At 46.7% G+C, this 27,619-nt stretch overlaps 1 protein-coding gene across 4 annotated transcripts in view; it reads right to left on the bottom strand.

The window, feature by feature from the left end:
• PODXL (podocalyxin like) overlaps positions 1-6,956 on the bottom strand; it is a 46,204-nt gene extending 39,248 nt beyond the window's left edge. For 2 of the 4 annotated variants that reach the window (XM_014271418.3, XM_074538681.1), the window contains exon 1: positions 6,783-6,956. In XM_014271418.3, coding sequence (XP_014126893.2) covers positions 6,783-6,831 — 49 coding nt within the window. In that variant the 5' untranslated portion in view covers positions 6,832-6,956. The remainder of the gene's footprint in view (positions 1-6,782) is intronic. The other 2 variants (XM_074538680.1, XM_074538682.1) reach the window with 1 other exon arrangement.
• Between the last annotated feature and the right edge of the window lie 20,663 nt (positions 6,957-27,619).

Raw genomic sequence — 27,619 nt, 5'->3', positions numbered from 1 at the left:
AAAAGGTGCCTGCAGCATGCAGAGCTGCAGGGATGCAAAGATTCGCTAAACAGGCACATCTGGTGGTGAGAAAACTTCCATCAGCAAGAACTGGGACCCAACAGGCAGATGAGTAATGAAGGATGTTGGTGCTTTTGGAGTTTGAGCGGCTTCGCTTTGATGCTTCAGGTTTGAGCTTTCAGGGGGGAAATGATGCCTCAGGTTTGAGCTTTTGTATTTTTCACATTCTGTGCTGCTTTAGTGTGTGGGTCTGAGTTCATATTATGGGATGGTGAGCTCTGTGCACAGAGCAGGGAGACAAAACAATTCTTGCTCCAGCTGGGCACCAAGGACAAATGCCCTAAATCTCAGCCCAGGAGCCCAAACCCCGTGGGCTGCAGAGAGAAAAACAAGCAGGGTGGGATTGCCTGGGCTAAAGCTGGAATGGGACAATGAACTGCAAGGGGCAAATGGAGCAGAACTGATCCCAGGGAGAGAGCCCGGGAGCGCTCGTGCATTTTGGGGCCATTTTGGTTCATCTTGGGTGCAGCCCTGGCTGGGCTCTGGTGCTGCCCAAGGCAGATCTATTGAGGCCTTTTAATAAATCCCTACTTTATTCTTTGAATCCAACTAGTCTTTGCTCTAGCTCAGCCTTCCCAAGGCATCAGTTTCACCTCTTGAAGGAGAGAGGGTTTTTTTCTCTTTAGGGTATCTGGCATTTTCTGGTTCCCAGTGGATTTCAGCAACATTCAGTGCCTAAGGCTGGCTCTAAGACACACAACAGCTCAAATCAAGTGTGTATGGGCATGTGACCCTCAAAAAGTCACCCTAAATAAGCCACCACAGAGCTCTATGCTCCCTAAAGTCATGAAAGGTACTATTAGCATTTTCCAAGATTCCCGCCAATAATCACTATTTCCAGAATTATTTGCAATTCAAAGTCAGCAGGTAACTTGAAACAGGTTTAGTCATCTTTGAAGGAACCTCAGCTTTACTGAGGGTATGGAGGCCCTGGCACAGGCTGCCCAGGGAGCTGTGCCTGCCCCTGGTTCTCTGGAAGTGTCCAAGGCCAGGACGGGGCTTGGAGCAACCTGGGATAGTGGAAGGTGCCCCTGCCATGGAATCATGGAATCATTAGTAGGAAAAGACCTCTAGGAGCATTAAGTCCATTAAGTCATTAAGCTAACATGCCAGGTCCCCCACTAAACCATGTCCCTAAGCACCACATCAACACTTTTGAACACTTCTTGGTGCTATTTGTACCACAGCAGCCCCAGCTGAGAGAATTCCCCCTGTCCCTGACCACTCACTGCACAGTCTGGGCAACAAACACTTGAAAAATAGAGAGAGGAACTCCACACAGCAGTTCTTTAAACAGCATTTCACCTCTTCAGTTTATAGCTGAAAAAATCTTATGTGATTTTTGTACAGTAGCAAGGAAAATCATCTGTTTCTCCCAAGCTCTATCTTCTCAGACAGGGCTTTTTAGCATAAAAATTAGCATCTTTTTGGATAAAAATTATCATCATTTTGAGCACCTTTGGAGCTGTCATATGAGCAGAGCACATCCCTCCTGCCTGTTTGCAGTGGATCTGTGTATTCCTGGAGGATCCCCAAAGCAAAACACTGCAAGGCTTCAGCCCAGCACAACAACAAATATATAATTAGAGCACTTAAAACCCAATGAAGCTGAGAAAAAACTGTCCCCAAACTGGAGGAAGCACCTCTGGGGTGTGGGACACCATCCCACCAGGCAGTTCAGGGAAAAAAATAATGATTAAAAAAAAACAACAGAAAAGTGTCAAACAGAGAGGTTTATCGGGGAGATGGGTGCCACATCCCCAAAGGAGCTGCAAGACCCCAGTGGATAATCAAGGGCTCTTGATTCTCAAGTGATTCTCAATCAAACTCACAAACTGCAAGTGAAACACTTCATGGATTTGTTTGGCAATTCCCAGCCTAAAGGAACGGCTCTCTGCAAGGTGGAGTATTTGGCAAAGCCCTGGGGGTGGCAGTGGACTGAGCACAGGTAGCTGGAGAACAAGAAATGCCAGATGACTTTGTGTGTGCATTGCTTAGAGAGTGGGAAAGGAGAGAGGAAAAAAGTAGCAAAAAAAAAAAAAAAGCAGCAAGGTTTGCTCAGGATCTCTGTGTGAAGGAAAGGGCAGGCATTGCAAGAATTCAGCAACAACATCCTTAGGTGGAGATGGGCCAGTGGTGGAAGGGGCTGAGCACGTAAACAGGCTGAGGAGCAGGAAGCTGCCAGGAGCGTGTGAAAGCTCCGCAGAGGCTGCTGAGATTTCACATGCCTGCACACGGGGAACGGACCCAACCGGGCCACCCGGATTCCTGCAGGGCTCAAACCCTCCCGTGCTGCTCTGGGGGTGGCTCCTGGTGGTGCAGGGGTGGTGTCAGGCTGGGAACAGCACTGCAGGTCAGGTGCATGCTCAGGATAACAACCTGCACATTTCTGAATGTCACTACTCAGCAGTGGGGAGGGAGGAATTCCTGCCACCCACAGGTGGGTTTGCTACAGACATCATCCTGCCTGGAGCACCTGGAGATGAAGCTGCTGAAGGCACCTGAGCTTGGGGATTGAGCCCCTGTAGCACAGGCAGGGTCTTGTCACAGACATATCTTCTGAAAAATCCTTTCCTTGGGATTTTTCCTCCTGAGAAGCCGGGAGGCCTCAGAAACAAATTGTAAACAATGATTACCTGCTGCTGTGGAATGCAACAGGTGCATCTGTGATTGGTCTCATGGGGTTGTTTCTAATTAGTAGCCAATCACAGTCAGCTGGCTCAGACTCTCAGTCGAACCACAAACCTTTGTTATTCATTCTTTCTTTTTCTATTCTTAGCTAGCCTTCTGATGAAATCCTTTCTTCTATTATTTTAACATAGTTTTAATATATATATCATAAAATAATAAATCAGCCCTCTGAAACATGGACTCAGATCCTCATCTCTTCCCTCATCCTCAGAACCCTGTGAACATGGTCACAGGACCCCACCTCCACCCTGTAAGGATAAAACCCCACTCGCCCCTTCCCTGCAGGGCTTCAGGGGGCTCTGGGTGGAATTTAAAGGTGGAATTTAAAGGTGAATTTAAAGGTGTTTTTTGCCTCATTTGCTGCATCTCTTGTACACACTCACTGTTCCAATACCCAGGGAGCAACATAAAAGCATCTCTCAGGAGCTTATTTCAAAATTTAAGAGCAGCAAGGAATGGCAGAAAATGCTGTTTTGAAGGATTTAATAAATTAATTTTACAAAAATATGTAATAGGATCACTTCAAAGTGTTATAGAAACAGGATCCCACTCCTTTTACAAGCCTGTTTTGTCCCTATCTATATGATATGTATTTACACCTCATTTTGGAAAACAGAACAAAACCTTTTGAGAAGGCAAAGTCAGCGAAACTCAGCTAAATTCTGACCAGCACAAGAAAAATTGCATGAACAGCTCCTACTTTATGCCTGTATTAATGATGCTTGAGGCTTTCTGAGTCTTAATGTGAAGAGAAATCTCTTTTAAACGCCATGTTGTCATCGGGGACAGATGGGGGTTTACACCTGCCTGCCCCCCAAACTCCATGAGTCCCAAGAGAAACAGGAAAAAACAAGGAGCAGACAGAGATTTCAGCCAGAGCTGTGGGAATTCACCTCAGAATTAAATCCCCAGGGCCCTGCCTCCACTTGTGCTTTTACCACTGGCCTGGTGGGTCCGCAGCAAAGGGGCCACCCAGAGCAGCATCACAGATAAAGGGCAAAATTTAGGGTACCTAAACCCCAACAGCTCCTCTCTGCTCTCACAGAGTGATAAAACCCCCAGGATAATGGGGGCACAGCCAGAGGGATCTTCACTGTATCTAAATTACGTCCCCAAAAAGCACCCCAGAGCTCATGCTGGTGGGTTTAGATCTTTTAGAAGTGCAGATAGGGAGGCAAAATACACGTTTTATAGGGAAAACAATACCCAAAGTGCTACCCCAGCCTCCCTGCAAATGCTGGGAGCAGATATTTCCAGCCACCAGCATGAATGATCACCCTCCTCACAAGCCTTCAGAGCGACTCCCAGGAATTAAATCAGTATATTGCATGGCTCCAGCTCCTTTCATCCAGGAATCTTCAAGTGATTTACAATCAATCCTTTAATTAAGCCTCCCAAACAGCCCTCAGGGTGGTGTTACTGTGTCTGTGCAGGGAATCCAAGGCTTTGCACGGCTAAAATGGCAAAAACCTTGCAAAAGTCTTATCAAAGTTCCTCTGAGACAAAATATCCTACAAGAGTCTCTCTGCTTTGATGCTGATTCTCAAACCCTCTGGTTAAATATTTCTTTTCCTCCTCCTGGGGACATGGCCCCAATTGCCTCCTCCTGCCCGTGTCAGGATTAGTATTCAATGGGTAAAATGTTTGTTTTTTAAATGCACACCTCTGACAGCTCATCCACAAACACGAACTCCCAGTACCAGGGAACTCTCAGTGCTGGGGAGGTAGCCTGGGAATTCAGCTTTGGGAATAATGAAAAGCTGTGTTTTGGCAACAAGGGTTCCAAACCCATCAATCTGTGCCTTGCTTTGAGCCCAGTGCTTGATCTCTGGTAAAAACCCTTCCTGCCCTTTTTTGCCCCCAGGACAGGTTTGAGCTGCGGCTCTTTTGGATCCCCTGAGAATAAAAAGTATTTTTTGTCCCTTCTTGATGCAATTTTGGTGGTAATATAAGATGCAGTGTGGAGAAAGAATAAATAAAATAAAATATCCCATGAAGATGCTGTAATGGGTACTCTGAGCCTCTCTCCAGCTGGTGGAATTTAAAGATGTTTTTTGCCTAATGCTACATTTGCTGCATCTCTTGCACACACTGACTCTGCCTTGTCTAAAGCTGATTTTCTTTTGATTTGAGCAAGGATATAAAGAGGAATCTCTGCAGAATCAGAGGATTGGGATGTACAAGCCTGGAAGTCAGTATTCCTAAGGAAATTGCTGTATGCCAGAGAGCTGCTTTTAAAAACTTCATCAACCTTGGGCTGCTTCTGCTCTGCCCCACACACAGAAGTCACCTTCCAAAAAGCAGCTCTGAAATCCCCAACTCTCATTTCACATCCAATTTAAACACAGCAAATCATGCAGGCTCCATCCTAGTCGTTATTTCCTAAGATGCCCAAAATATTACAGCTTCACTTACAAACCCAACTTCTTCCCATCAAAGGAGGAAGGGGGAAGAAAAGATGAATTTTAGGCTTTGAGGAACTCAGATGATCACAGCAGATTCCAGTTTTGGAGTTAAGCACTGCTGGGACTCTGAGCCCAAACACTCAGCAAATAGAAATGCCCATCTTGGCCCCTAAGGAAGAAAATCCTGGTTCCAATACCCAGGGAGCAACATAAAAGCATCTCTCAGGGGCTTATTTCAAAATTTAAGAGCAGCAAGGAATGGCAGAGAATGCTGTTTTGAAGGATTAATAAATTAATTTTTGAGAAAGATGTAATAGGATCACTTCAGAGTGTTATAGAAACAGGTCCACACACTACAAGCCTATTTTGTCCCTATCCCAGTGTATTTATCACCTCATTTTGGAAAACAGAACAAAACCTTTTGAGAAGGCAAAGTCAGCTAAACTCAGCTAAATTCTGGCCAGCACAAGAAAAATTGCATGAACAGCTCCTACTTTATGCCTGTATTAATGATGCTCGAGGCTTCCTGAGTTTTAAAGGGAAGAGAAATCTCTTTTAAAGCCCATGTTGGCATCAGGGACAGATGGGGGTTTACACCTGCCTGCCCCCCAAACCCCATGAGTCCCAAGAGGAACAGGAAAAAACAAGGAGCAGGCAGAGATTTCAGCCAGAGCTGTGGGAATTCACCCCAGAGTTAAATCCCCTGGGCCCTGCCTCCACTTGTGCTTTTACCTCCGGAGCATCCCCCAGCTTTTGTTACCTTGAATAAAAGCACATTCAGCTCTGCAGAGGCTCTTCTGGGAGCCGGGAATTGGAGCAGGATTTTAATATTTTATTTTATTAATTTCATTTAAATTAAATTAATTTAATTTCATTTTATTTCATTCCATTATTTTATTTTAATATTTTATTTTATTGTTTTATTTTATGTTATTTTCTCACCTCCCTCGCCTTCCCTGATTACCAGGAAAAAATGCCCCACTCGTCCCTACCCTTATTCACTGGAAAGCATCAGTGCCTTTCCTTTCCCTGCTACTTTTCCATGTGCTTTATGGCCACTTATCCACCAAAACACCCCACCAGAGCACCACAGCTCCCACCCCGAACCCCAACACTACCGCAGCACCCCAGGAGCTGTTTCAACCCCCAAACCTCCCCAAGAACTCCCAGTTCCACCTTTTCCCAAACTCCACCATCAATCCCACCCGGGAATCGCTGGCTCCAGCAGCATTCCCCGCTCCTCTCCGCGCCACCCTTGCCTCCCGTTCCGCGGGTGCAGCACCTGGACCGCTGCACGAACAGCCCAAAATCCCCCCTGGCTGGATGGGACCTCAAAAGCGGGATGGGAAGCTCGGCTCTCCGCAGAGCCCCGGAGCGGGATGCGGGAGGGCAGAGCTGGAGCTCTTCCTCCCGCAGAACAGAGCAGCACTGCGGCTCCGAGTTGCGCTGGCTGTGCCGATAAGAGCCGCGATAAAGCCGCATTCGGGTTGCGGGTGCGCGCCCCGCGTCCCCCGGCTGCTGTTCCGCCAAACTCGCCAATAGTAACGGGAAAAGCGGAGCGCGGCGAGAAGGCGAGGGATGCTCGGAGTGGGGGAGAAGGCACGGGCAGCGGAGGGCGGCACTCACCGAGCAGAAGCAGCAGCAGCGGCAGCGGCAGCAGCCCCGCAGCCCGCATGGTGCCTCGGCGCGGCCGTCCCGGCGCGGCTCCCGGCGCTCTCTCCCGGCGGGGCGGGCGGGCTATGCCCTCCCTCCCCCGGCCCCGGCCCCGGCCACGGCCCCGGCACCGGCCCCCCCTTCCCCCGCCGCCGGGGGAGGCGCAGGACGGCCCCGGACCGCCCCCGCCTCCGCCCCCGGCGCGGGGGGAGAGAGCGCCGGGATGGGGATGGGATGGGGATTGATGGGGATGGGGATATGGATGGGGATGGATGGTAATGGAGGTGGGGATATGGATGGGGATGGATGGTAATGGAGGTGGGGATGGGGATGGGGATTGATGGGGATGGAGATGGGGATGGATGGTAATGGAGGTGGGGATGGGGATGGATGGGGATGGGGATGGATGGGGATGGATGGGGATGGATGGAGATGGGGATGGGGATGGGTAGCAAGGAGCAAGGGATGCACCTGTGGAGGGAATGGGAGGTCTGGGGGAGATTTGGACTTCTCAACTTCATGGAGGGATTTGGGGGCTTTCATTGGAGATGGGAGGTTGGAGAGGGTTTAAGGGGTTCGTTGGGGATCTGGGGGGAGATTTGGACTTCTCAACTTCATGGAGGAATTTGGGAGCTTTCATTGGAGATGGGAAGTTGGAAAGCGTTTAAGGGGTTGTTAGCATGGAGTTGTGAGGGAGGAGTTCAGGGTTCTCAACCTCATGGAGGGATTTGGGTGTTTTGTTAGAGTTGGGATGTTGGAGAGGATTTAAGGGATTTGTTAGGATGGAGGTAAGGGAGGGGGAGATTGGGGGTTCTCAACTTCATGGAGGGATTGGATTTGGGAGGTTAGAGAGGGTTTAAGGGGTTTGTTAAGGTGGCTGAATGGAAGATGGGATTTGGGACTTTCAACTTCATGGAGGGATTTGGGTATTTCATTGGACTTGGGAGGCTGGAGAGAATTTAGGGGTTTCATTGGAATTGGGAGGTTGGAGAGGGCTTGGGGTTCTTTAGGATAGAGATATGGGGGATTTGGGGTTCTCAACTGCATGGAGGAATCTGTAGTTTTGTTGGGGTTGGAAGTTTGGAGAGGTTTTAGGGGTTTTTATTGGTATTTGAGGTTCTCAACTGCATGGAGGAATTTGGGGGTTTCATTTGAGTTGGGAGGTTGTTAAGGGGTTTAGGGGTTTAGTTGGAGAGGGGCTTTAGGAGGATTTGGGTGTTTTTTTGGAATTAGGAGGTTGGAGAGGGTTGAGAGGTTTTGTTTGGATTGGGATTTGGGGTTCTCAGCTGAATGGGGAAGTTTGAGGATTTCACTGGGATAGGGATATGGGGTTGGGATTTGGGGTTCCCAACTGCATGGGGAGGATTCAAGGGTTTTGTTAGTGTTGGAGGGTTGGGGAGAATTTTGGGTTTTCATTGAGGTGGGGATTTGTGGAAATCTGGGGAGGGGATTTGAGATTCTCAACTACCTTGGAGATTTGGAGGTTACATTTGATTTAGGAGTTCATGTGGGATTTCCATTGGGATGGGGGCTTGAGGGGTGATGGGATTCCTGCCTGCATGGAGAGAGTTTGGAATATTCATCAGGATGAAGACTTTGGAAAGATTTGGGTTTTTTGTCAGGGTGAGCTGTTTGAGGGGGGATTTGTCATTCCCATTTCTGTGGGGGGGGCGGAATTTGGGTTTTCATTGGATTTGGGATGTTGGGGAGGATTTGGGGTTGGTTTTTATTGGAATGAGAGGAGTGAGGATGATTTGAGCAGATCATAGGAGTGATTGGGGGAGCTGAGGGTGGATTTTGGGTTTTTACCATGGCGAAAACTTGTGGGAGATTGGGAGTTTTAATCTGGATGGTGGTTTGGAAACTGATTTTGGATTCCCACCCACATGAACAAGGATTTAGGATTTTTGGATTTGACTTGAACATCTCTTTGGGATTCCTACCTGCATGGCAAAAATGTGTGGGTTTTATCAGGATGCGTACATGGGGGTGGATTTGGGATTTTCATCTGGATGGGGATTTGGGGTTTGATTTCAGATTCACATCCAGGTGTGGATTACTTGAGGATTTTCATCCATATTGGATTCATCTGGGGATTCTCAGCAGGGCTGGGGGTTTATTTGGGGTTTTCATCTGGAGATGGGATTAATTTGGGATCACCTGCACACAAACACTGACCCTTCTCTTTCCCCCAGAGAATGTGCATTTTCACAGGATCTTTTCTGGGAAAAATTTCCACCTCTCTGAGAATGTCTCAAAGGAAGCCATGCACCCAAAGCATGAAGGACAAAATTATGATCAAATCTTGGCATAGTTTTGTTTTGAGGCACTGAAATTGTCTTGTGGTGTTCAGGCAAGGAGTGCTCACTGCAGCTGGGAGGACACTGAAAATAAGCCCAGGGCTTTGCACTGAATCCTCCTCTTGGCTCTGCTGGATCCAGCCAAGCCAGGAACCTTCCCAGCCTGGACACAGAGGGGGTAAAGACAACTTTCACTCCAAAAAGGGCTTTTCAAACACCGTTCTCTTGATGCTTTCAGTTAAAGGTGGATTTTTTTCTGATTGCAAAGTCACCTTCAGAAGATGAGGACATGCTTGGGTTTGCTGGCTCAGCCCTCCCTGCTTTGCATGTTGTCCCCGGAAAAGGTTTCTTGTCCTGATTTAACTCCTGGGTCAGTTAATAAAATTTTTTAATACAAAAAGAGAAAAGAAATATAAAAATAAAAATCTGCACAAACGCAAATCAATGTAATATACAACTTTTAAAAAATGTTAAAAATCTAAAAATTAAAATAATCTAAATTAATATAAAAATATCCAAACATTGAACAAAAAACCCATAAATTTATATTTATGATTATGAGAGACTTTCCAGGTGCCTCAGCCCAGCCTCACCTCTTCTTGCTACAACTGTGCACTACACAGCACCCAAAGCTGTGAAACTCGAGTTGCAATAAATGAATGAAAGTGTTGGTACATATTATTAATCCTGCCAGTATCAGAGTGGCTGCTCCTTCTCCCCCTGAGGAGTATTTTTAATAACAGATCCCATTCACACACTCACTTTCTCCCAATTTTTAGTGTTAACTAGCAAGCCAAGACAGCCCAGGGGAAAACCTGGGCTGCTCCAGTAGAACAGAGATTCTGGGACAGAGAGGAGGGAGGTGATGCTGAGCTCCTCAAACTCTCTGTTTATGGCACCAGTGCCCATAAAACACTGCAAAAATATCCTGTGGCTCATTGCCTGGGAGATGGGGCTTTCCTCAAGAGTGCTGGGTCTCCTCTCTAACTGAGGGCTGTGGGAATAACAGATAAGAACAGAGCTCCCTTGGCAGCAACCTAGGAAAACAGAACAGAACAGTCTGAAATCCACTTAAAAGTCAGGCTGGATTTGGTTTTATTGCGTGATGTTTGTAACTAAAGAGAGTTAGGAGAAGAATTCTGCCTGGTTGGTCCCATCAGCAGATCTGGGCTGTGCTGGTCCTTTGGTCTTGGGCAAAGACAAGGCAGCCTCACCCCCTGAGCATCTGGGTCCCTTTAGATTGCTGGTTTGGGATGGAGGTTTTCTTTTAATTATCAGAAAAGCAGCCTGGCACTCACACAGGGAGTTTTGTGAGTTCTCAGCAGACTTGTTGGACATAACTCTCTTTTGTTCTCTCAAACCTTGGCTGCTGGCAATTACCATGGTGGCTGAAACAACAGCATGGCCTCCACTTCTTGGAAACTTCCAGAAACATGGAGCTGAGCCCCCTTTTGCAGGAGGGCAGCAGGAAGGTCTCCCACTGTTCCTGCTGCTTTGCAGGGTACAGGCACCTTCCCACTTGTGCCAGCTCCAAATCTGCCTCTGCTGGAGAGGGGATAATTACTGAGGGTGTCAGATCAAGGCTGTGAATCATGAGCAGCTGAGCAGCTGATGGCAAAAAGAAAGGGATATTTAGCACGACTGCTTCAAAAGTTGGGTGTCTGGTAAAGTACATCCCAACCATCAGCTGGGGGAAAGGTCAGGAAAAAAACTGAATTTGGGAAATTGGGCGCTTTCTGGGGGTGTCAAAAAGGCATTGGTGTTTGCCAGAAAGATGGAAACAGTCATTGACACCCCAAGACATACAGCATTGCTAACTAGGAGCTTTTTCACCAGTAGCCCAGCTCTGGAGGTTTTCCTAAATACCAAAACCACAGAGCCAGGAAATTATGTAGAGGCTTTTGCTTTCAACTCCAAACATGAATGTCTCAGAGGTGAAGGAAAACCCTTTGGAGAATGGCCTGCACATCTGTCTGAGAAGTGGGAGCCAAAAATAAGAATTTACTTTAAAATGTATTATTGACATTATGATTATTTAAAATCTCGTGGGCTTAAGTGAGTCAAGTGTGTTTTTTAATTCTGACATTGATGTGGCTGCTCACAGGTTCACATTTACCTAGGTCTGTGTGTTCCAGCCAAATATTTATGTAAGGCTCTGAAAGAAGAGCACAGGGAGTCAGTGGTTTCAAGGCATGCAAGTCAGCTGGGCTGAAACCCTCTCAGGAGGAGGAGGACTCCACATGACACAAGATTTCCTTGTTGGGGAAACCTCAAAATGTTTTTGTGATTCTTCAAAGGGTACAAACACCCCATTTCTTCTGCACTTTAGAAGGAAAGTGGACAAAGGAGAGGAAAACATAAAGTAGGAGGTGCTCTTGTGATGGGATTAATTCCCTAAGACAGTTTTATCTCTTCTGCACCTTGTAATTCCTTCTTGGCTGCGTTCAGATTTGTCACAATGTTTGACTGACGTCTCCAGGCAGCCTGGCAATATTTACCCTGGCAATATTTACCTCTTCTCACAGAAAATGACCGAGGGAAGCCTGCACAGCTTGAAAATCCTTGGGCTGAGATCCAGCTTGGGATCATTTAACTTGCCAGTAATCCGATTTCACTGAATGTCGTCACCTATCTCCTTGTGAGACCGTGCACAAAGTAATAACATTTGGAATTCAGATTTGGGGTTGAGATGGGGAAGAGGAAGGGCTGATACCTCTGATGTGAGTAACAGTGTGAGCAACAGCCTGTGGACTCCTGGGTTGAAGATCACCAGGGGCTATTTCAGGAAGGAAAAAAAAAAAAACAAACCCCACCAAAGCCAAACTACCCTCCTTTCATCAAGAGACAAAAATACCTGTGGTCTGATGTTTGTATTTGTATCTCAGAAGATGGGGTGTCTGTTCCTTAGCCTGGACCTGACCCAGAAGAAGGAAACAAAATGCAGCTTGCCTGAGGAGCAGGAATTGTCTTGAGAAAGCCAAGAACAGCCCGGGATACTGCTCACAATGCCAGCGGTCTTTTCCTGAACTTCTGTGAGTGAAGAGGCAAAAATCCTATTGGTATTAGACAAAGATTTATAAAATCCAGGTTCAGCCCTCAGTTCTGAAATAATCTCCTGATCTCAGCTGTGATTTATTTTGAAGACTTCTGTTCTTCAACTTTTCACTGCACTTGATCACTCAAACAGGTGCAATTTCTGATTCTCTTGGGTTTAACTTCCCAAGAGAAAAATCAAGGACTCATTTTCAGCAAGCTGCCAATGTTCCTGCTAGGAAATCTCCTGCAGTGTTTAACTGCCCTCTTGGTAAAGAAATATTTCCTGAACCTCTCCTGGCACAGTTTTGAATCGTTCCAACATGTCCTGTCACTGAATATCAGGGAGCAGAGCTCAGCACCTCCATCTCCACCTCACCTCCTCAGGAAGGTGCAGAGACCAATTCAAACAACTCTTTTTCCAAGGCCATAGTGAGTGGATGACTCCTGCTCCAAAATCCCTCGTGTTCATCCTCCCCACAAACTCCTGCAGAGGTCTGTGGGCTGTGAAGGACCAGTGGAAGACCTCTAGAAGAAATCTGGGATGGATTGCACCATTTTGCTGGACAAGGGATCAGCAACACTTCCTTCTAAATGGAGCAGGGAAACTCCTTGAAATCCCAGTCTGGATTCAGTGGGAATTTCCCAAGATGACCCTTGGGTGCAGCACACCTCTACAACCTAAATATTTTCTGCCACTGCTCTCCAAACTCCAGCTCCACATCTCTTTGCAGTAGCCTTGCCACCACCTCTTCCCTTTGACAAAGATCTGCCCCAAAAAAAAAGCCTGGAAGTTACCAGGGCAACCTGCAAAGGTCCGGCAGCTTGGATCATTGTTTGGGGCTGCAGCAGCCCTGAGGAATTCACTATTTGTTTTAGAGATAAAAGCTGCAACTTCCACACATTCTTCTTCAATTTCACTCTCCATTAAGTGCATTGCCCTGTCATAACAAAGCTCGTTGAATTATTGGAGATGAGGGGAATTTTTCGGAGCCTGGAGTGGGGAGAGGGATGGGAGGGAGCTTGTGGTTTGTCTTTGTGGATCCCCTCCATGGAGCATTTAGGATGTGGCTGAGGCTTTGTGAGGGTGCCTGGAGGACAGTGAGGGCTGGGAGTGAGGGCCAGAGGGTTGGGTTTGGTCAGGTAGCCTTGGGCAAACCCCTGTTTGTGTCTCTGTCCCTGTCCTGGACTGTGTTTCAGTTGCTGTCCTTCCTTGTGCTTTTTTAGACATGGATTAAAAAAAAAAAAAAAAAAAAGAGGAAAGAAGGGGCCAAATGAAAGCCTCATGTCCCAGAGTAGTGGTTGACCCCTTCAGTTCCTCCAGCAGTATCAAAAATCTTATTTCCTCTTCTCCACTCCAATGTCCACTCTTGGACACTGGTGCTCCCAGCTGCCTTGTGAGCACTTTCCTTCATGCCTGGTGCAAGCCATGGGTTGCTGAGACATGAATCAACTCAGATGGCTTCTATCCCCAAAACTTCCCATCTCCATCTCCTTCAACCCCCAAAACCCCTCCCTGGATATCAGCATGGCAGAGTTGTGAATCCTGTGCCACCCCAGCACCCCCAATCCTTATGCTGGTTTTTGTTTGTGGTAAATTAAGGTGAAAAAGGTGCTTTTGGAAAGGGGATTCACTTCTGTAGTGGGAATTCAAGCCAGGCCAGATGAGTCACTTGCAGTCAGATGAGGTGAACTCTACTCCTAAGTCTCATTTCTAATGCTCAGGTTGGATTAGTTTTTAAAATGCCATTTTCCCTTCCAGCTCCTCAGTTTCTCAACACAAGCTCTGAGTCTCATCCTGCATCTCAACAAGATTAACAAGATGGTCATGGGCTGAGTTTATGAAAGGTTTTGACATTTACAGACAGAACATGCAGTGGAAATAATAAATGTTATTATTTCCATAAGCTAAAGCTTGGTACAGATAAACACATTTTCTCTTTTTCTTCCTCAGCTGTGAGGGGTTTTTAAACACTTTATGTGGAGCTCTCCTATTTAAAGACAAGGCTGAAAACAAACTAAGAGCTAATTGAAACACTGCTTCCCTTTTATTTCCCTGCTTCCATGTTTCAGGGAAGACTAATTTAAGGGACATTCACCCGGTTAGTGGAAATGCGTCACTCTCATCAGCAGTAATGGGAATTACAGAAGGACATTGGTTGCAGGGTTGACAAGGATGGAGCTCAATTTCCCTGCTGGAGAAGTGTAGGGACAGGAGAATTCCTGCTTGCACCAAAACCTGTGGATAAAATACTCTTCAGAAGAAGTCAGTTCCAGTTGCAAAAGAACAGCAATAAATAGCATGGGGTAAAGGGGGGGATGCAGAGAGGCAGCAGGGGAAATCTCCATCCAGCCAACTCCTCACCATTCCTGCAGTTCTGTGCAGGTGCCCACACCAGCAGCACTGCCAGCATGACAAGTTTTACATGATGTTTGAAAAGAAAAGACAGCTCAGAGCTTTCTGGAAAAGGAAAGATTATGAAGGTGTGAGATCCTGTCATCATCTCCCTTCTGCTGGTGCTGGGACTCCCAGCAAATGCTGACCTTGGGGAGGGTTTGTGGTGGTTTCCCTGCTGCAGTTGGGTGCTGGTGAATCTGTGGTGGCTTTAACTTTTTTTGTGGCACTCAGATGTAGGACAGGTTAGGCAGGAATTATTAACCCAAATCATCCCAAATGTGGAGTCACTGCTGATTTGGCTTAAACCAAACTGCCCAGGCACCGGGAAATTGTTGCCAGGAGACCTCCTGCAAACACTTCACCTCCTTGAGACTGCAGAATGCCTGCAGCCTCTACCAGTAAAAAGAAATTCTCCTTTCAGCCTGGGACATTGGCAATGAGGTGAGGTTTATTAGAGCTAAGGAATATTACTGCTCATTCTTGTGGTTCCGATCGATCTCAGAAAGCTCAAATGGATTCAAAAGCTGCCTTTTTCTCAGTGCTGTGCAAACAGGCATGGAGAGCATTCCTGTCCCAGCACAGCATAAAGCCACATCCTCTTGGCTGTGTTAAGGATGCTAATGAGGAACCTGGGGAGCTGACATTTAGTGAAGGACAATTAGCAGCATTCACAACCCTCCACCTTGGTATTTTACATCAGATGCAGCCCTGCTTCGTGCCTCAGCTCTCTGCTACCTGCAAGAGGAGGGGTTCAGCCCACAGATGCAGGAGGTGATGGCAGGGGAGTTGCTTTGTCCTAAAAATGTCAGTTTTGGCTCTCAGGTTGAGCATCCTGAAGGAGGGAGATCTGCAAGGGCACTCTGGCACTCTGCAGTGTGATGGGCTGCATCTCTACCAAGATAATAAAAAGAGAAGAGTTAAAAGCCAGAGTGGAGAGAAAAAGAAGGGAATTAAATAAAATTAATAATTAAATCCCCAGCAATCTGTGGTTTGTGGCCTGGTCTCCTCTCTCTGGGGTGACTGGTGGGAAAGTTGAGTCCAGGAGAACACTCCAGATGTGGTCTGTGTTTCACTCTGCTGAGATTAACAATAAAAGGAAATTCTGGGAAGAACAGGGGGCTGGGCTGGACCTGCTCCTGTAAGAAACATGGTGGGAAGGCCCACGTTTTGGGGAGAACTTTGCTGAATTTCTGGGACTGAAGGAAGCTGTCATTATGTTGTGCATCCTGTGTGTGAGGGAGAATTGAGGAGAACATCTGCAAAAGATGCAAAAGGATCATACAAGGCTTTGACCTCTCTCTCCAGGCTGAACCTGATTGGTTTTCCTGCTAGCAAATGGCAAATCCACTCAGAGAAAACCTGCAATTCCTTCCCCAACAGGCTTGCAAACAGCTGGACCTCAGCATACCACCAGCAGTGACCACACTGGAGAGGTCCATGTCTCTGACGAAGGGTTTTTGGATTTGGGTTGGGCAAATCAGGCAGCAGGGGATGAAGAGGGCGTGCTTTCCATGGTTTATCTGATGGACCTAGTCCAGGATCAGAGCTGGATTCCAAAGCTGCCAGGAGCAGGGTGGAACTGGAATCCATGCTATTGATCTCTAGCTGTACTTTGGTCTCTACCAAATGTATCTTGGTCTGAATCAGGGAGAAGGCTTAGTCTCAATCCACACTCCATCAGTGAATGTTCCATATCTACTGTAAAGCTCCTATGGCTCCTGGGTCACCTGCAGCTGGACTTTTTCAAGGCTGTCTCTCCTTCTAGGGTCTCTCCAGTCACTGCAGAGGATGGAGAGGTTTTCCTCCATTGCCCTGGGTGGGAGGCACAGAGAGAGATTAACATGGATATTAATTTTTAATCTGGGAGATGTGAGATGTGGCACAGCTGCCCCCTCACAACACAGAAGGCAGTGCCATAATAACATAATAACTCTTTAGGATTCTGGTCAATAAGGAAAATGTGAAATCTGTAAATTTTCTGTATTTATAAGTCTCTGGACATGGAGTCCAGCATTGAGATGATCAGTGAAGGCAGGGTTGCCCATCCATGTGCAGCAGCCATGTTGATGACACCTGGAGCACCCAGGGTGGAAGGAGCAGGGTGGTCACAAAGGTGATAAAGGAGCTGCAGCACTGGGGAAGGCCAGCTAACCTTGGAAAGAGCTCCCAGCCCTTTTGTCTCCAAGGTCCTGAGAACAAAATTAATTCCTACCCAGACTTCAGGAACATGGCTGTTTAATGTACAAGGCTTCATCTGGATCAATGCAAACTTCCTGCTTCAGAAGGTGGAAAAGCCTCTGTGGAACAAGGACTGTGAACACAACTGCTGTCCCGTGAGAATCTCCACTGCAGGAAGAGCCTCACCTCCCTCAAGGCTACTCAATTCACTGGGTAGATGACAAACCCAGATGTTGACTCCTAATGCTGCTTTTCAAGATGCTGGATTGAAGAACAGGTTGAGGTTGTAACGCTGTAGTTCACACACTGAATTACAAAAAAAACCCAACGTTTTCTCCAAAAAGAGTCTGTTTGTCCTCCTCAAACTGTTTTCTTTCCTCTTTCAGGTGTCTGCTTGTGATGGCATTACAGAACAGCATTTAGTCCTGCGCACAGGAGGGCAAACATGGAAAACAGGAAATATTATGGCCATTTTCTACAGACTTCACCCTCAAAACCTTCCCAATTTAATTGTCCTTTTTGAGGACTGAACCTCAGATGAGTGAGAACCAGAGAGCCAAACTGCAGTGACCACCCCAGGCGGGGATCTCTCTTTCCCTATTTTTATGTGACATCATTGAGTTTTCCTGATGTGCTTTCCTGGCTCTTACAGCACCAGGCAGGGTTGGACTGCGCATTCTTCATTAAAAAGCACAGGATAATCACAGGAAATAGTGAGAAACAAAATGGAAGGCTGAAACCTCCTCTGGTGTATTAGTCATGGAGAGTTTCCTCTCCAGCATGCAGTAGGCTGGATATGAGACATTTATTTGTCAATGAATGCGAGAGATTCTCATTGCAGGGTGCTTGCGCATGTTCTGAGAATGGTAAACAGAGAAATCCAAAGCAGAAAGAGGAGCAGGGAAGGACAGGAGCAGGGAAGGACAGGAGGAGGAGGTGGTGAAGAGCTCCCTGTTTCCCTGGGGTCACTCCTGGCAGGACACAGAGGCACAAGACAGCACGTATCCAGGAATAAATGAAGTTCTTCCTCCTTGACTGTTGTCATCTCTTATTTACTGGCCAAAGGCCACTCTCCAAAGGCATGGCACACATCCTACCACGCCTCCCTGTGCTAAAGAACAGCTCTCCCTATATTTAGCATTCCCCATCTCCCATTGTGTAGCTGCAAACACATCCTACCCGTGCTCCATGGGCACACCAAGGTGGGGCTTGGTGGTTCCTGCTGGACACTCCCTATTTTTAGCTATCAGATGATGTGTGGATGTTTATCAGTTCCTGGCAATTCTTTCCAGGAAATGGGTCTGGACATGGTTTGTAGCTCCCCATGAAGTAAAATCCTGCACATTTTCTCCTCCTGGTGCCAGCGGGATGGAGGAGGAGAGAAGGGTTGGAGATGTGTCCTGCAGGTGGGCTGGGTGGGATAAGGTGAGATGATTCCCCCCAGGGAAAATCAATCCAGGCAGAGCTCTGGGGACTCAGAAGAGAAGAGAAGGCTCTGGGGAGACCTTGTGTCCTGTCAATACTGAAAAAAGATGGGGACAAACTTTTCAGCTGGGCCTGTTTTGATAAGACAAGGGGGTGATGGTTTTAAACAAAAAGGGTCAATTCACATTAGCTCTAAGGAACAAATTTTTACAAAAAGAATGCAAAAATACTGGCACAGGTTGCCCAGAGAGGTGGTAGATGCCCCATCCCTGGAAATATTCAAGATCAGACTTGGAGGAACCTGCTCTAGTGGAAGATGTCCCTGCTCATTGCAGAGGGCTTTTAAAGGTCCCTTCCAACCCAAAGTATTCTTTGATTCTATGATTTAATGCTTGAACCTCTTACTATTAGGCACATTTATTTTCTAACAGGATGATGTGGACTACAGGAATGACTCTTGTGGGAATTCTCTCTGACAGCACCCAAAAAGCAGCAGTTTGAACAGTTTGAACAGTTTGGACAGTTTGGTCAGTTTGAACCTCAGGAGTGAGGTCATCCTGCCACTGGGCACTTTCTTTTGCTAGACCCTGTCAATAACATGGGTGAGTTGGCACATGGGCAGAATCTGATCTGATGGGACTGATCCAATTCCTGGAGTGACTCTCCTACTGTCCTTATTCAGAGGCTGCAGTGGATTAATTAAATGTTTAAAGCTGGGGAACAAAGGACAGGAATGTGTGGCTGATTTTCCCAGAAGAGTCATGATGCTGGTGCTGCTCTGCTCAGACTGATCTGGCAAAGGGGGTGAATAGTAAAACCAGCAAAGATCTAAGCTACTGAAAACTCACCAGGAAAACCTACTGAAGGATATTTTTCCCAGTCTGCAGGAAGTGAGCAGGAAAAGGGACAGCCTATATTTGATGTTGAAAAGTGAAAAAGATTGCACATGAAAAAAAGAAAAAAAGGCAGCCTGAGCACACAGAGGTCCCAAATTAACCATTCCCAGGGTATCATCCTTGGAAGGAGTGAAATGTCATCACTGCACTCAGCCAGAGTCAAAAAGGTCAAATTGAAATTTAGAGTTTATGAGAAGAATATTGTTTAAAAAACCCCACCTGGGCTCTGAGCCCTTATGTGGTGGGCACAATGCTGATCCCACACCTCAGGGGGATACAAATGGTGCTGGGAAAGCTAAAAGCACCAGGAACAATTTCAAGCCCCGAATGGCTTCTGTGTAAGAATAGACTGGGTGCCCATTGTCTGCAGGGGAGAAAGCTGAGCAGGGTCACAGCATCTGGAGGGAGAGGAGGAGGAGGAGGAGGAGGCAGAAGCATTTGCTCCTTCCCCCATCTCCAGCAGCTGGGCAGCATCCCTCAGCCAAGCAACAGCCAGGAGGAGCTCAGGTGTGGCTCTTTGCTGTCTCAGCCTGCTGTGGAGAACAGAAACATGAAAAAAAGCTGAAAAGATTTCATGGAGGACATGAAATTCTGGTGACATGAATACTGGTGGCTGATGAACGTGATGCTCTGGGCCACCACCCTGGTGCTGGAGCTCCTGGGGAGATCTGCTGCTGCCGCAATTCTCATTCTGCTCTCCAGGAATATTCCTCCATTCCCATTCTCCCCCTTTATCCATCCCCGGTTATTTTGGGGACCTGCTGGTGGCTCAGGCCAGGCTTTGCTGAGCTCCAGGGTGGTTGGTGGCTGTTGTTCCCTGAGGAATGTGACCCGAGGGATCTGACAGTGAAAAGAAGCACAGTAGAATCGCGTCAAAAGAAGAGCCAGGGGAGCCCCATCAAACAGCAATTATGAAGTCAAACCAGCCCAAAAAAACGAAGGGCTTGAGCCCTCAGGGATGTACAAAGATCTGCTTTCCTGCAGGGATCAAAAGGAGTCAGAGATACCCAGTGAGATGGCAGGGAGAACCCAGAGTTCCCTTGAGAGCGATTTCCTCCTCAAAACCCCAACGAATTTGTAGGATTTTTTCTTGGAAGCCTTCTAAGGGAACGGATAAAGAGGCTCTCAGTTCTGGGAGCGCAATCCCTTCTCTGCTGGAGGGGGCAGGAGGCTTAATGCAGCCCGGCATCCCTCCCTTTCAGCTCAGCCCCCAGACACAAAGGCAGAAAAATGCCAGGAATTTCCCAGCGCCCTCCCCAGACCTGCTCCCATCTCCCTTTCCCCCCCTCGCCACCTCCTTCGGCTGGGAGGGAGGAATACTAATAACAAAATAGGGATCTTTAATAGGCCCCTTGCCTGGTCACTTTGGGATTTAATGCTGAAAGGGATGGACGTGACCAACCATAAGAATGAAGCTTCTTCAACTCCCATGTTTTGATTTTGCTGCTTTTGGGTTTATTTTTGGTTTATTTTTTCCCTTCCCCAATTTCTCCCCCCTTTCCACTCCCCCTTTCTATTTTTTTCAGCGCTGAAAAAATTCCCCTCGGCCCCTCGCCTCTGTTCCTTTCCCTTGGAGTCAGGCTGCAGCTCTAATCACTGCAGGGTGATTAGCATGTGAAGGGAGAGAGGAAAACAAAATCTTTGTTGCTGGCTGGTGGAGCCGGAGCAGCTGTCTGGATGGATGCTGGCTCCTGTGGGATCCTCCCCGCCGCCTCTGATCCCCTCCATTGTGGATGTTTTTCCTGTAAGAACAGGCAGCACACCAAGGAAGGGCACAAAACGGGATGGGGACCAAAGTCAGAGCAGGTGGGCTGTGTTTTGTGGGGAAAAATCCCAGAATGTAATTTTTGTTTTCAGCTTTGAACTTGGGAAGGGTAGGGGGGACAGGGACTTCGATGCTGTGCCAAATGAAAGGATAATTTGAAGTGCCGACCTCAGTGGGAGCGGGAGGCACAACACAGAGCCCTTTGATGAGTCCAGGCAGGGATGGAGGAGGTGGATGGAGCTGGAGGCTGGGAAGGGAGAAAATGCAAATGCCATGAGTTAGGTGGTGCTGGGGGTTAAAAATAGGTTAGAAACTGTTGTAAAATAGTTGATAGATCGTTAAGCATATACTGGTAGGTGGGTTATTATATTGTAAAAGGGGTTAAAAGAGTAGTTATAAGAAATAGGGTACTCAATGTACCATAACACACCCAAGTAAAGTGCACCATGAGCCAGCCTGGACAGAACTGTCATGGGCCAATCAAGGCCTTAAACCTTCATGCAAATGAAGGATCCAAACAGAAACCAATCCAAGGGACAAAAAACAGGATATAAAGGGGCTTCTGACCCACTGGATTGTGCTGCTCCATCTGGGACATCGCTACAGGCCTTGCAGCATCCTCGACGGGAACGCTCCTGCTCGGCCCGGGCCCCTTTGCTTTAGGCCTTTCTTTTTATTATAACAAATGCTGAAATCACTCTAGTACTGGGAGCCTGCTCTCGTTTTTAACATGTACTGTTAGTTTGGTTATGCTAAAAGGGTTTAAAAGGGTATTTATAAGAAATTACACTTAAGTAAAGTGCAGCACCCTCCCAGCAACAGGGGCCAGCCTGGACAGAATGGTCATGGGCCAATCAAGGCCTTAAACCTTCATGCAAATGAGGAATCCAAAAAGAAACCAATCCAGAGGGACAGAAAACAGGATATAAAGGGGATTTTGACCCACTGAATTGTGCTGCTCCATCTGGGACATTGGGGACATCACTACAGGCCTTGCAGCATCCTCAATGGGAACGCTCCTAGTCAGTCCGCAGGCCCCCTTGCTTTAGGCCTTTCTTTTTATTGTAATAAATGCTGAAATCACTCTATTACTGGGAGCCTGCTCTTGTTTTTAACACTGGGGACAGTGGGATGGGGACCTCTCAGAATCTCTGCTGGTCAGAGTGACTCTGAGATAGGTACAAGTCTCTTTTCCCAGCCTGGCAGTCAAAGAAGGAGTCAGGATTCCTTGGCTGTGGTTCTCAAGGTTGTTTATTATTTTTTATCTATAACATTCTCTTTTTGGCCTGCTGAGGTCTGTCCAGCAGGTCTGACAGAGGCACACTGACCTCCCTCAGAGGCGCTGCTGTCTTTTATACTAAAAACTACGTGTACATTATTTATCATAACTTCCCAATACCTATCACCTATGTTAGACAGTGAGTTTCTACCCTCAACCAATCCAAAAGAGCCAACATCACACAGAAGATGGAGGCTAGGAAGAGGGAGAAAGAAGGACAGGGCATACCCAAATTCCTCCCTCTTGGGATCCTGAGCCTCTGTTTTAAAACCTCAAAAATCTATTTTTCACTCTGTTACAATCTAACTATTATTCTACTTAAACTCTCTTGACTTGTAATTCTTCATATAAAGGTGGTAATTTGCTCCATGGGTCAAAATCAAAGTCACAGGTATCTTGGGCTCTGTGCCAAGGTCTCTGAGCTCACTGGCAGGGGCTTGAGACACCAAGGGCAGCCAGAGGGATGTCCTGGGTTCCAACAGGGACCCAACCTGTGCAGGACACCCCTGTGCCCTGCGAGGGAAATCTTGGCCAGCAGAAGATGATGAAGGGCTGGCAGGTGGACATGATGGTTTTTGCTCATCCTCTCCAACTTCTCAATGAGTGTTATAGATGGATGATGATTGGCTCTCATAATTAAAAAATAACTGTTGTGTGAATATTAAGAAAATCTTTAGTGATGTATAGTTATGTTATTGTGGTTTAGATGTCCTCTGTTCTCCCCATGGTTCTCTTTCCCCCCTGTATTGTTGCCATTACATAGCCTGGGCTGTCCAGGACAGGTACAAAGAAGCTGCACAGGTGTCCCTTGCATGGGGCAGTTGGGAATGGAAAAGCTTGGGGGTGCTTAGGGGGTTAGGCATGACAATACCTGACCTCCAATCCAGTTACAAAGCAGTTTCCACTGATAAATGGCAAAGAAGAGCTGACTGACAGACTCTGGGAGGGGCCAGGGCTGGCTGATGCAACCCCCAAGGGTATAAAAGACTGAGCATCCATCCTGAAGATGAACCAGCCATGTGGTATGCATGAAGGGCAGTTCCCAGCAGTGCAGCTTTTTCCCTATGTAGTCCCTTGCTGCATTTTTGTTGAGGTTTAATAAACCTCTTTAAATTTTCAAAGTGAACAGAAGTTTCTCCCAATGAGTGATGGATCCATGAGGAGCCTGGAGCAGCAATTACAGCCTGAGGGTGGACAGTGGCTCCGAAGGGACATGTTAGTGGAGTGGAAAACAGTATCTGGTATTTGTTAGGAGGCTGTGATGGGAACACTGCTGCCTCTGGGGCAGGGTATTCCCTGCTAGCTCCAGAGCTGGCTGTGCTCAGCCCCTCCTCCCCTCGCTCCAGGTGTTTCCTCTTCTGAGCTCGATAATGAAATCTGTGAGCCCGAGCCAGGTTATATTTAGTTTTCACCCTTGCTGGCAGGGCCTAACAAACAGCAGCAAAACACCTCTGGTGGGTTTCCAGCCCCTGAGGCTCGGGATCTGCCTCTCTGTGGGGGCAGGAGATGGGGTTGAGGGATGGGAACAGGGCGGCACACAGCTGGCTGTGCCACCAGCCACTGCTTTGGGCCAGCCCCTCACAGAGCAATGAGAACCAGAGCAGTTTTGTTTTGGGAACTGTCTCTGGCTGTGCAAACTAATCCCATATAATGTCTGGTATTCCTGACCTGTCTCTGCTCCCTTAGTGAAGAAGCTCTTGCTGAGTGCAGGTGTCCTCCACCTTCCACATCATTTATTCCTCAAGCTGAGCTTTACTTTGGACTCCTGACCATGCCATGCACAGTAGGTGGGATTCAGCTGCCTGGTCATGGGTTGATTGCATCATCTGGGTTGTATTGCCAGGTGTCTGATACATCTGTAAGCTTTCTATATCCCAAAGAGAGGACTCTCAGGTACAGGGTGGGGTTCCTGGGGTGTCCTGTGCAGGGCCAGGAGTTGGACTTGGATGTGGTGGTGTTTGAGGGTCCCCAGGACGAGGGAAGAGATGAGAATCTTGACTCTACGTTTCAGAAGGCTTATATTATATTATATTATATTATATTATATTATATTATATTATATTATATTATATTATATTATATTATATTTTTGCTATACTAAAACTATACTAAACTATAGAGAGAAAGGATACATCAGAAAAGTAGTAAAGAATGAATAATAAAAACTCCTGACAGACCAGAGAGATTGACACAGCTGTCTGTGATTTGTCATTAAGTAAAAACAATTCACATGGGACCAATCAAAGATGCACCTGCCACATTCCACAGCAGCAGATAATTATTGTTGACATTTATTTTCTGAGGCTTCTCAGGAGAAAAAATATGACAGGTACACTTGGATGATTCTAGGGGATCCCTTCCATCTCAGGATATTCTGTGACATCCTAGAGATCCTCAGCTGGTGTCAGAGCTCAGCTGAGTTGAGCCCTCAGTCTCTGTTAGCTTCCATGCGAGTTTAAACACCAAACTCAAAATGATAGAATCACAGAATGAATCATTGAGGGGTTTGGGTTAGAAGGGAGCCTAAACATCACCCAATTCCAACCCCCTGCCATGGGCAGGGACACATTCCACTGTCCCAGGTTGCTCCAAGCCCCATCCAATCTGTTCTTGGACACTTCCAGGGATCCAGGGGCAGCCACAGCTTCTCTGTGCCAGGGCCTCCCTACCCTCACAAGTAAGAATTTCTCCATAATATCCAATCTAAACCTGTCCTCTGTCAGTTTAAAGACATCACCCCAAACACATTCTGTGTCATGGGCAGAATTTTAGGGCATATTTTGATTCCAGTCAAAGGAAGCACTGATGTACTGCCATCCTGTAGGATATCTCATACTCACCAGCCAGGCAGACAGAGAGGAAACTTTTGACAACTACATCGTTGCATCTGCTCTTAAATCATCTCCTTGTGGTTGGGTCACTCACTGTCATTGAGGACTCTCTCTAGGCTTAAATTAGAAACATCACTGAGATTAATGGACACCAGACAAGGAAATTTTGATATTCCCAGAGTATTTGTGGCACTGAAAGTCATCTTGAGTGATGGAGATGAACTGTGGCAAATAAGGTTAATTTTCAAACCCTCCTGCTGGGGAAAGTTAATGCCTCACAGAGTTTTGTCATTGTGGATCCTAAACCAAAAGGCTGTTGTGTCAGGAAGTTGGTCACTGCTGATTAGATCAGAGCTGCAATGTGCTTCAAAACTCATTCAGTGTGTGTTTGGTGCAATGAGGGTGTGATGCCTGTTATTGATGTGATGTCTATTTATTCACAGGAAGAAAATTCCAGTCATAGGGGCAGAAATTCCATGTTTTGCCACATGTATCTACACAACTGTGCACTTGCACTGGACAGTCATTTTAATGGAATCACAAAATCATGGAATGGCTTGAGTTGGAAAGATCATCCAGCTCCACTCCCTCTGATGCCTTCCACTGGATCAGGTTGCTCCAAGCCCTCTCCAACCTGGCCTTGGACACTTTGAGGGATGGGGCATCCAAAATTTCCCTGGACAGCCTGTTCTAGTATCTCACTACCCTCACAACAAATATTTTTTTGTAATTTATAATCTGAACCCACTCTTTCTTTTGGAAGCCATTCCCCCTTTGTCTTGTTGTTCCATGCTTTTGTAAAAGTCCCTTTCCATGACTGGAATTTTCTTTCTGTGAATAAATCTTTTTTCTAGGCTGCCTTCAGCTACTTAAGAGTCACATTCCAGTCTGTCTGAGCACCTAAATGACACCAAGTTTGGTTTTCAGGGCCAAACAGAACACTGAGTTTTGGATTCTGAACTGCTTGCAAGAAAATCTGCCACCCCCAACATTTCAAACCTGCCAAAACTCATCCAACCAACCTTGGGAATTATAAACCAAAGATTTTTGGTAGTAAATTCCATATTCCTGGCTGGGAAGAACTGCCCAGGTTAGAGCTGAGGCAGCACTATTTGTGCAGTGGGACTACAAAGATCATCTGACACCTCCCTGAGCATTTATCCCCAAAAGGTCCTGTTGTGCACACAGAATTCAACACAAAATGTCACAGCAGGCAGCCTCCTGAACCTGCAGTGAGGAGAGAGCCCAGGCATAATTCTGAAATAGCACTGGAATTGAGATATTTTATCTGGTAACAAGTTCCAGCACATCAATTATCTCGAGTTCTTGGGACATTAGATTTTTTTTCCTTCAGCCACAGCTAACAGCTCCTGAGTCACCATCTGTCCTACAGCCTGGAAGTGCAGTGGAGTGCATTGTTTATCCTCAAGGAGCTTTCTGTGGGTTTGAGGCCATCATACAATGCCAGCTGAGATGTATTTTTGGCAGGAGCAGTGACGTTTGACGGAACATCCTTCTTGACAATTTCTATAGATATTTTCATTTAAAATAAACTTCTGTTTAGCTGGGATTTTGATTATATGCTCCCATGCTCTTGAGAGTTAAATAACATAAGGAAATGCATTGTTAAGTGAAACCTTTGTTTTAGTGGAGCTACTTGAAAGAAGTTTCAAACTAAGAGGCAGTCGCTGGAGTTTTCTTTTTGAATAAATTTAAAAATTGCCTTTCTTAGGACAAGAGTATGTGAAAATTAAAGGGACACACTGATCACTGAGACCTGGTCTACACTTCCACAAATTTCTATTCAAGAAATAAAGAAGGAAACAGCTGATACCCACTTCTCTAAAGCCATCTTTGTAAGGAGAACCTCTTGAGAGATTCAGAAGCAAGGAGAGAAAACCAGAATTGACTTTTACACAGCCAATGTGACTAAAAGGTAGGGGCCAAAAGAGGAGTTTTGGGGTAGGCTGATGAAATAATAATCACAGTGGCAAATAAAGTTCAAAATTCAGAGGAATCAAGGCATAATATATTCCACACAATCCCATGGTTCCACACAGGGCATTAATGGTTGAGGGAAACATCCAGAGGGATCCACAAAAATTTCTTTATCCACAAAGATTTTCTTTCTCTATATTTCTTTATCCACAAAGATTTTCTTTCTCTATATTTCTTTATCCACAAAGATTTCTTTAAAATGTGATGGTGGGAAGTCTTGCAAGCAATTTTCCTGGTTGGTGTGGAGCTGAGGAGCTCGATGAGCTCAGCTCTCCTGCTGTGGTGAGACTGGGGCAGGGCACATGCCCACCCCAGCCCTCCTTTTTCTAAAGTTTTCTAAATTTGCAATGGTGACATTTAGTCTTCAGGGGACCAGAATTCTTCTCAATTTGCTGAACTGGAGCTGGAGAAGCACAGCAAAACTGCCAGGGTGTCCCTGCCCATTGCAGGGGGCTTGGAATGAGATAGTCTTTGATTTCCCTTCCAACCCAAATCAGTCCATGGTTCCAAGTGAAGGAAACTGAAGGTTTGAGGGCAAAAATCCGAGCCTGGCTGCAGGAGCTGCTGTGCTGGCCTGGCACAGGGAAGCTGACTTTGTGCCAGCAGCTGCAGGAAGCTCTGAGGGTGTGATCAGCACCACATTCCTGTGCCAAGCATTGTTGGCAAGCACGGCAGTGACCTGGCTGTCTGCTGGAACAGACTGAGAG

Source organism: Zonotrichia albicollis, chromosome 4 (assembly GCF_047830755.1).
Source record: "Zonotrichia albicollis isolate bZonAlb1 chromosome 4, bZonAlb1.hap1, whole genome shotgun sequence".
Classification (NCBI taxonomy): Eukaryota; Metazoa; Chordata; class Aves; order Passeriformes; family Passerellidae; genus Zonotrichia; species Zonotrichia albicollis.
Note: the sequence above shows the minus strand (reverse complement) of the source record. Positions and strands in the feature narration are given on the sequence as shown.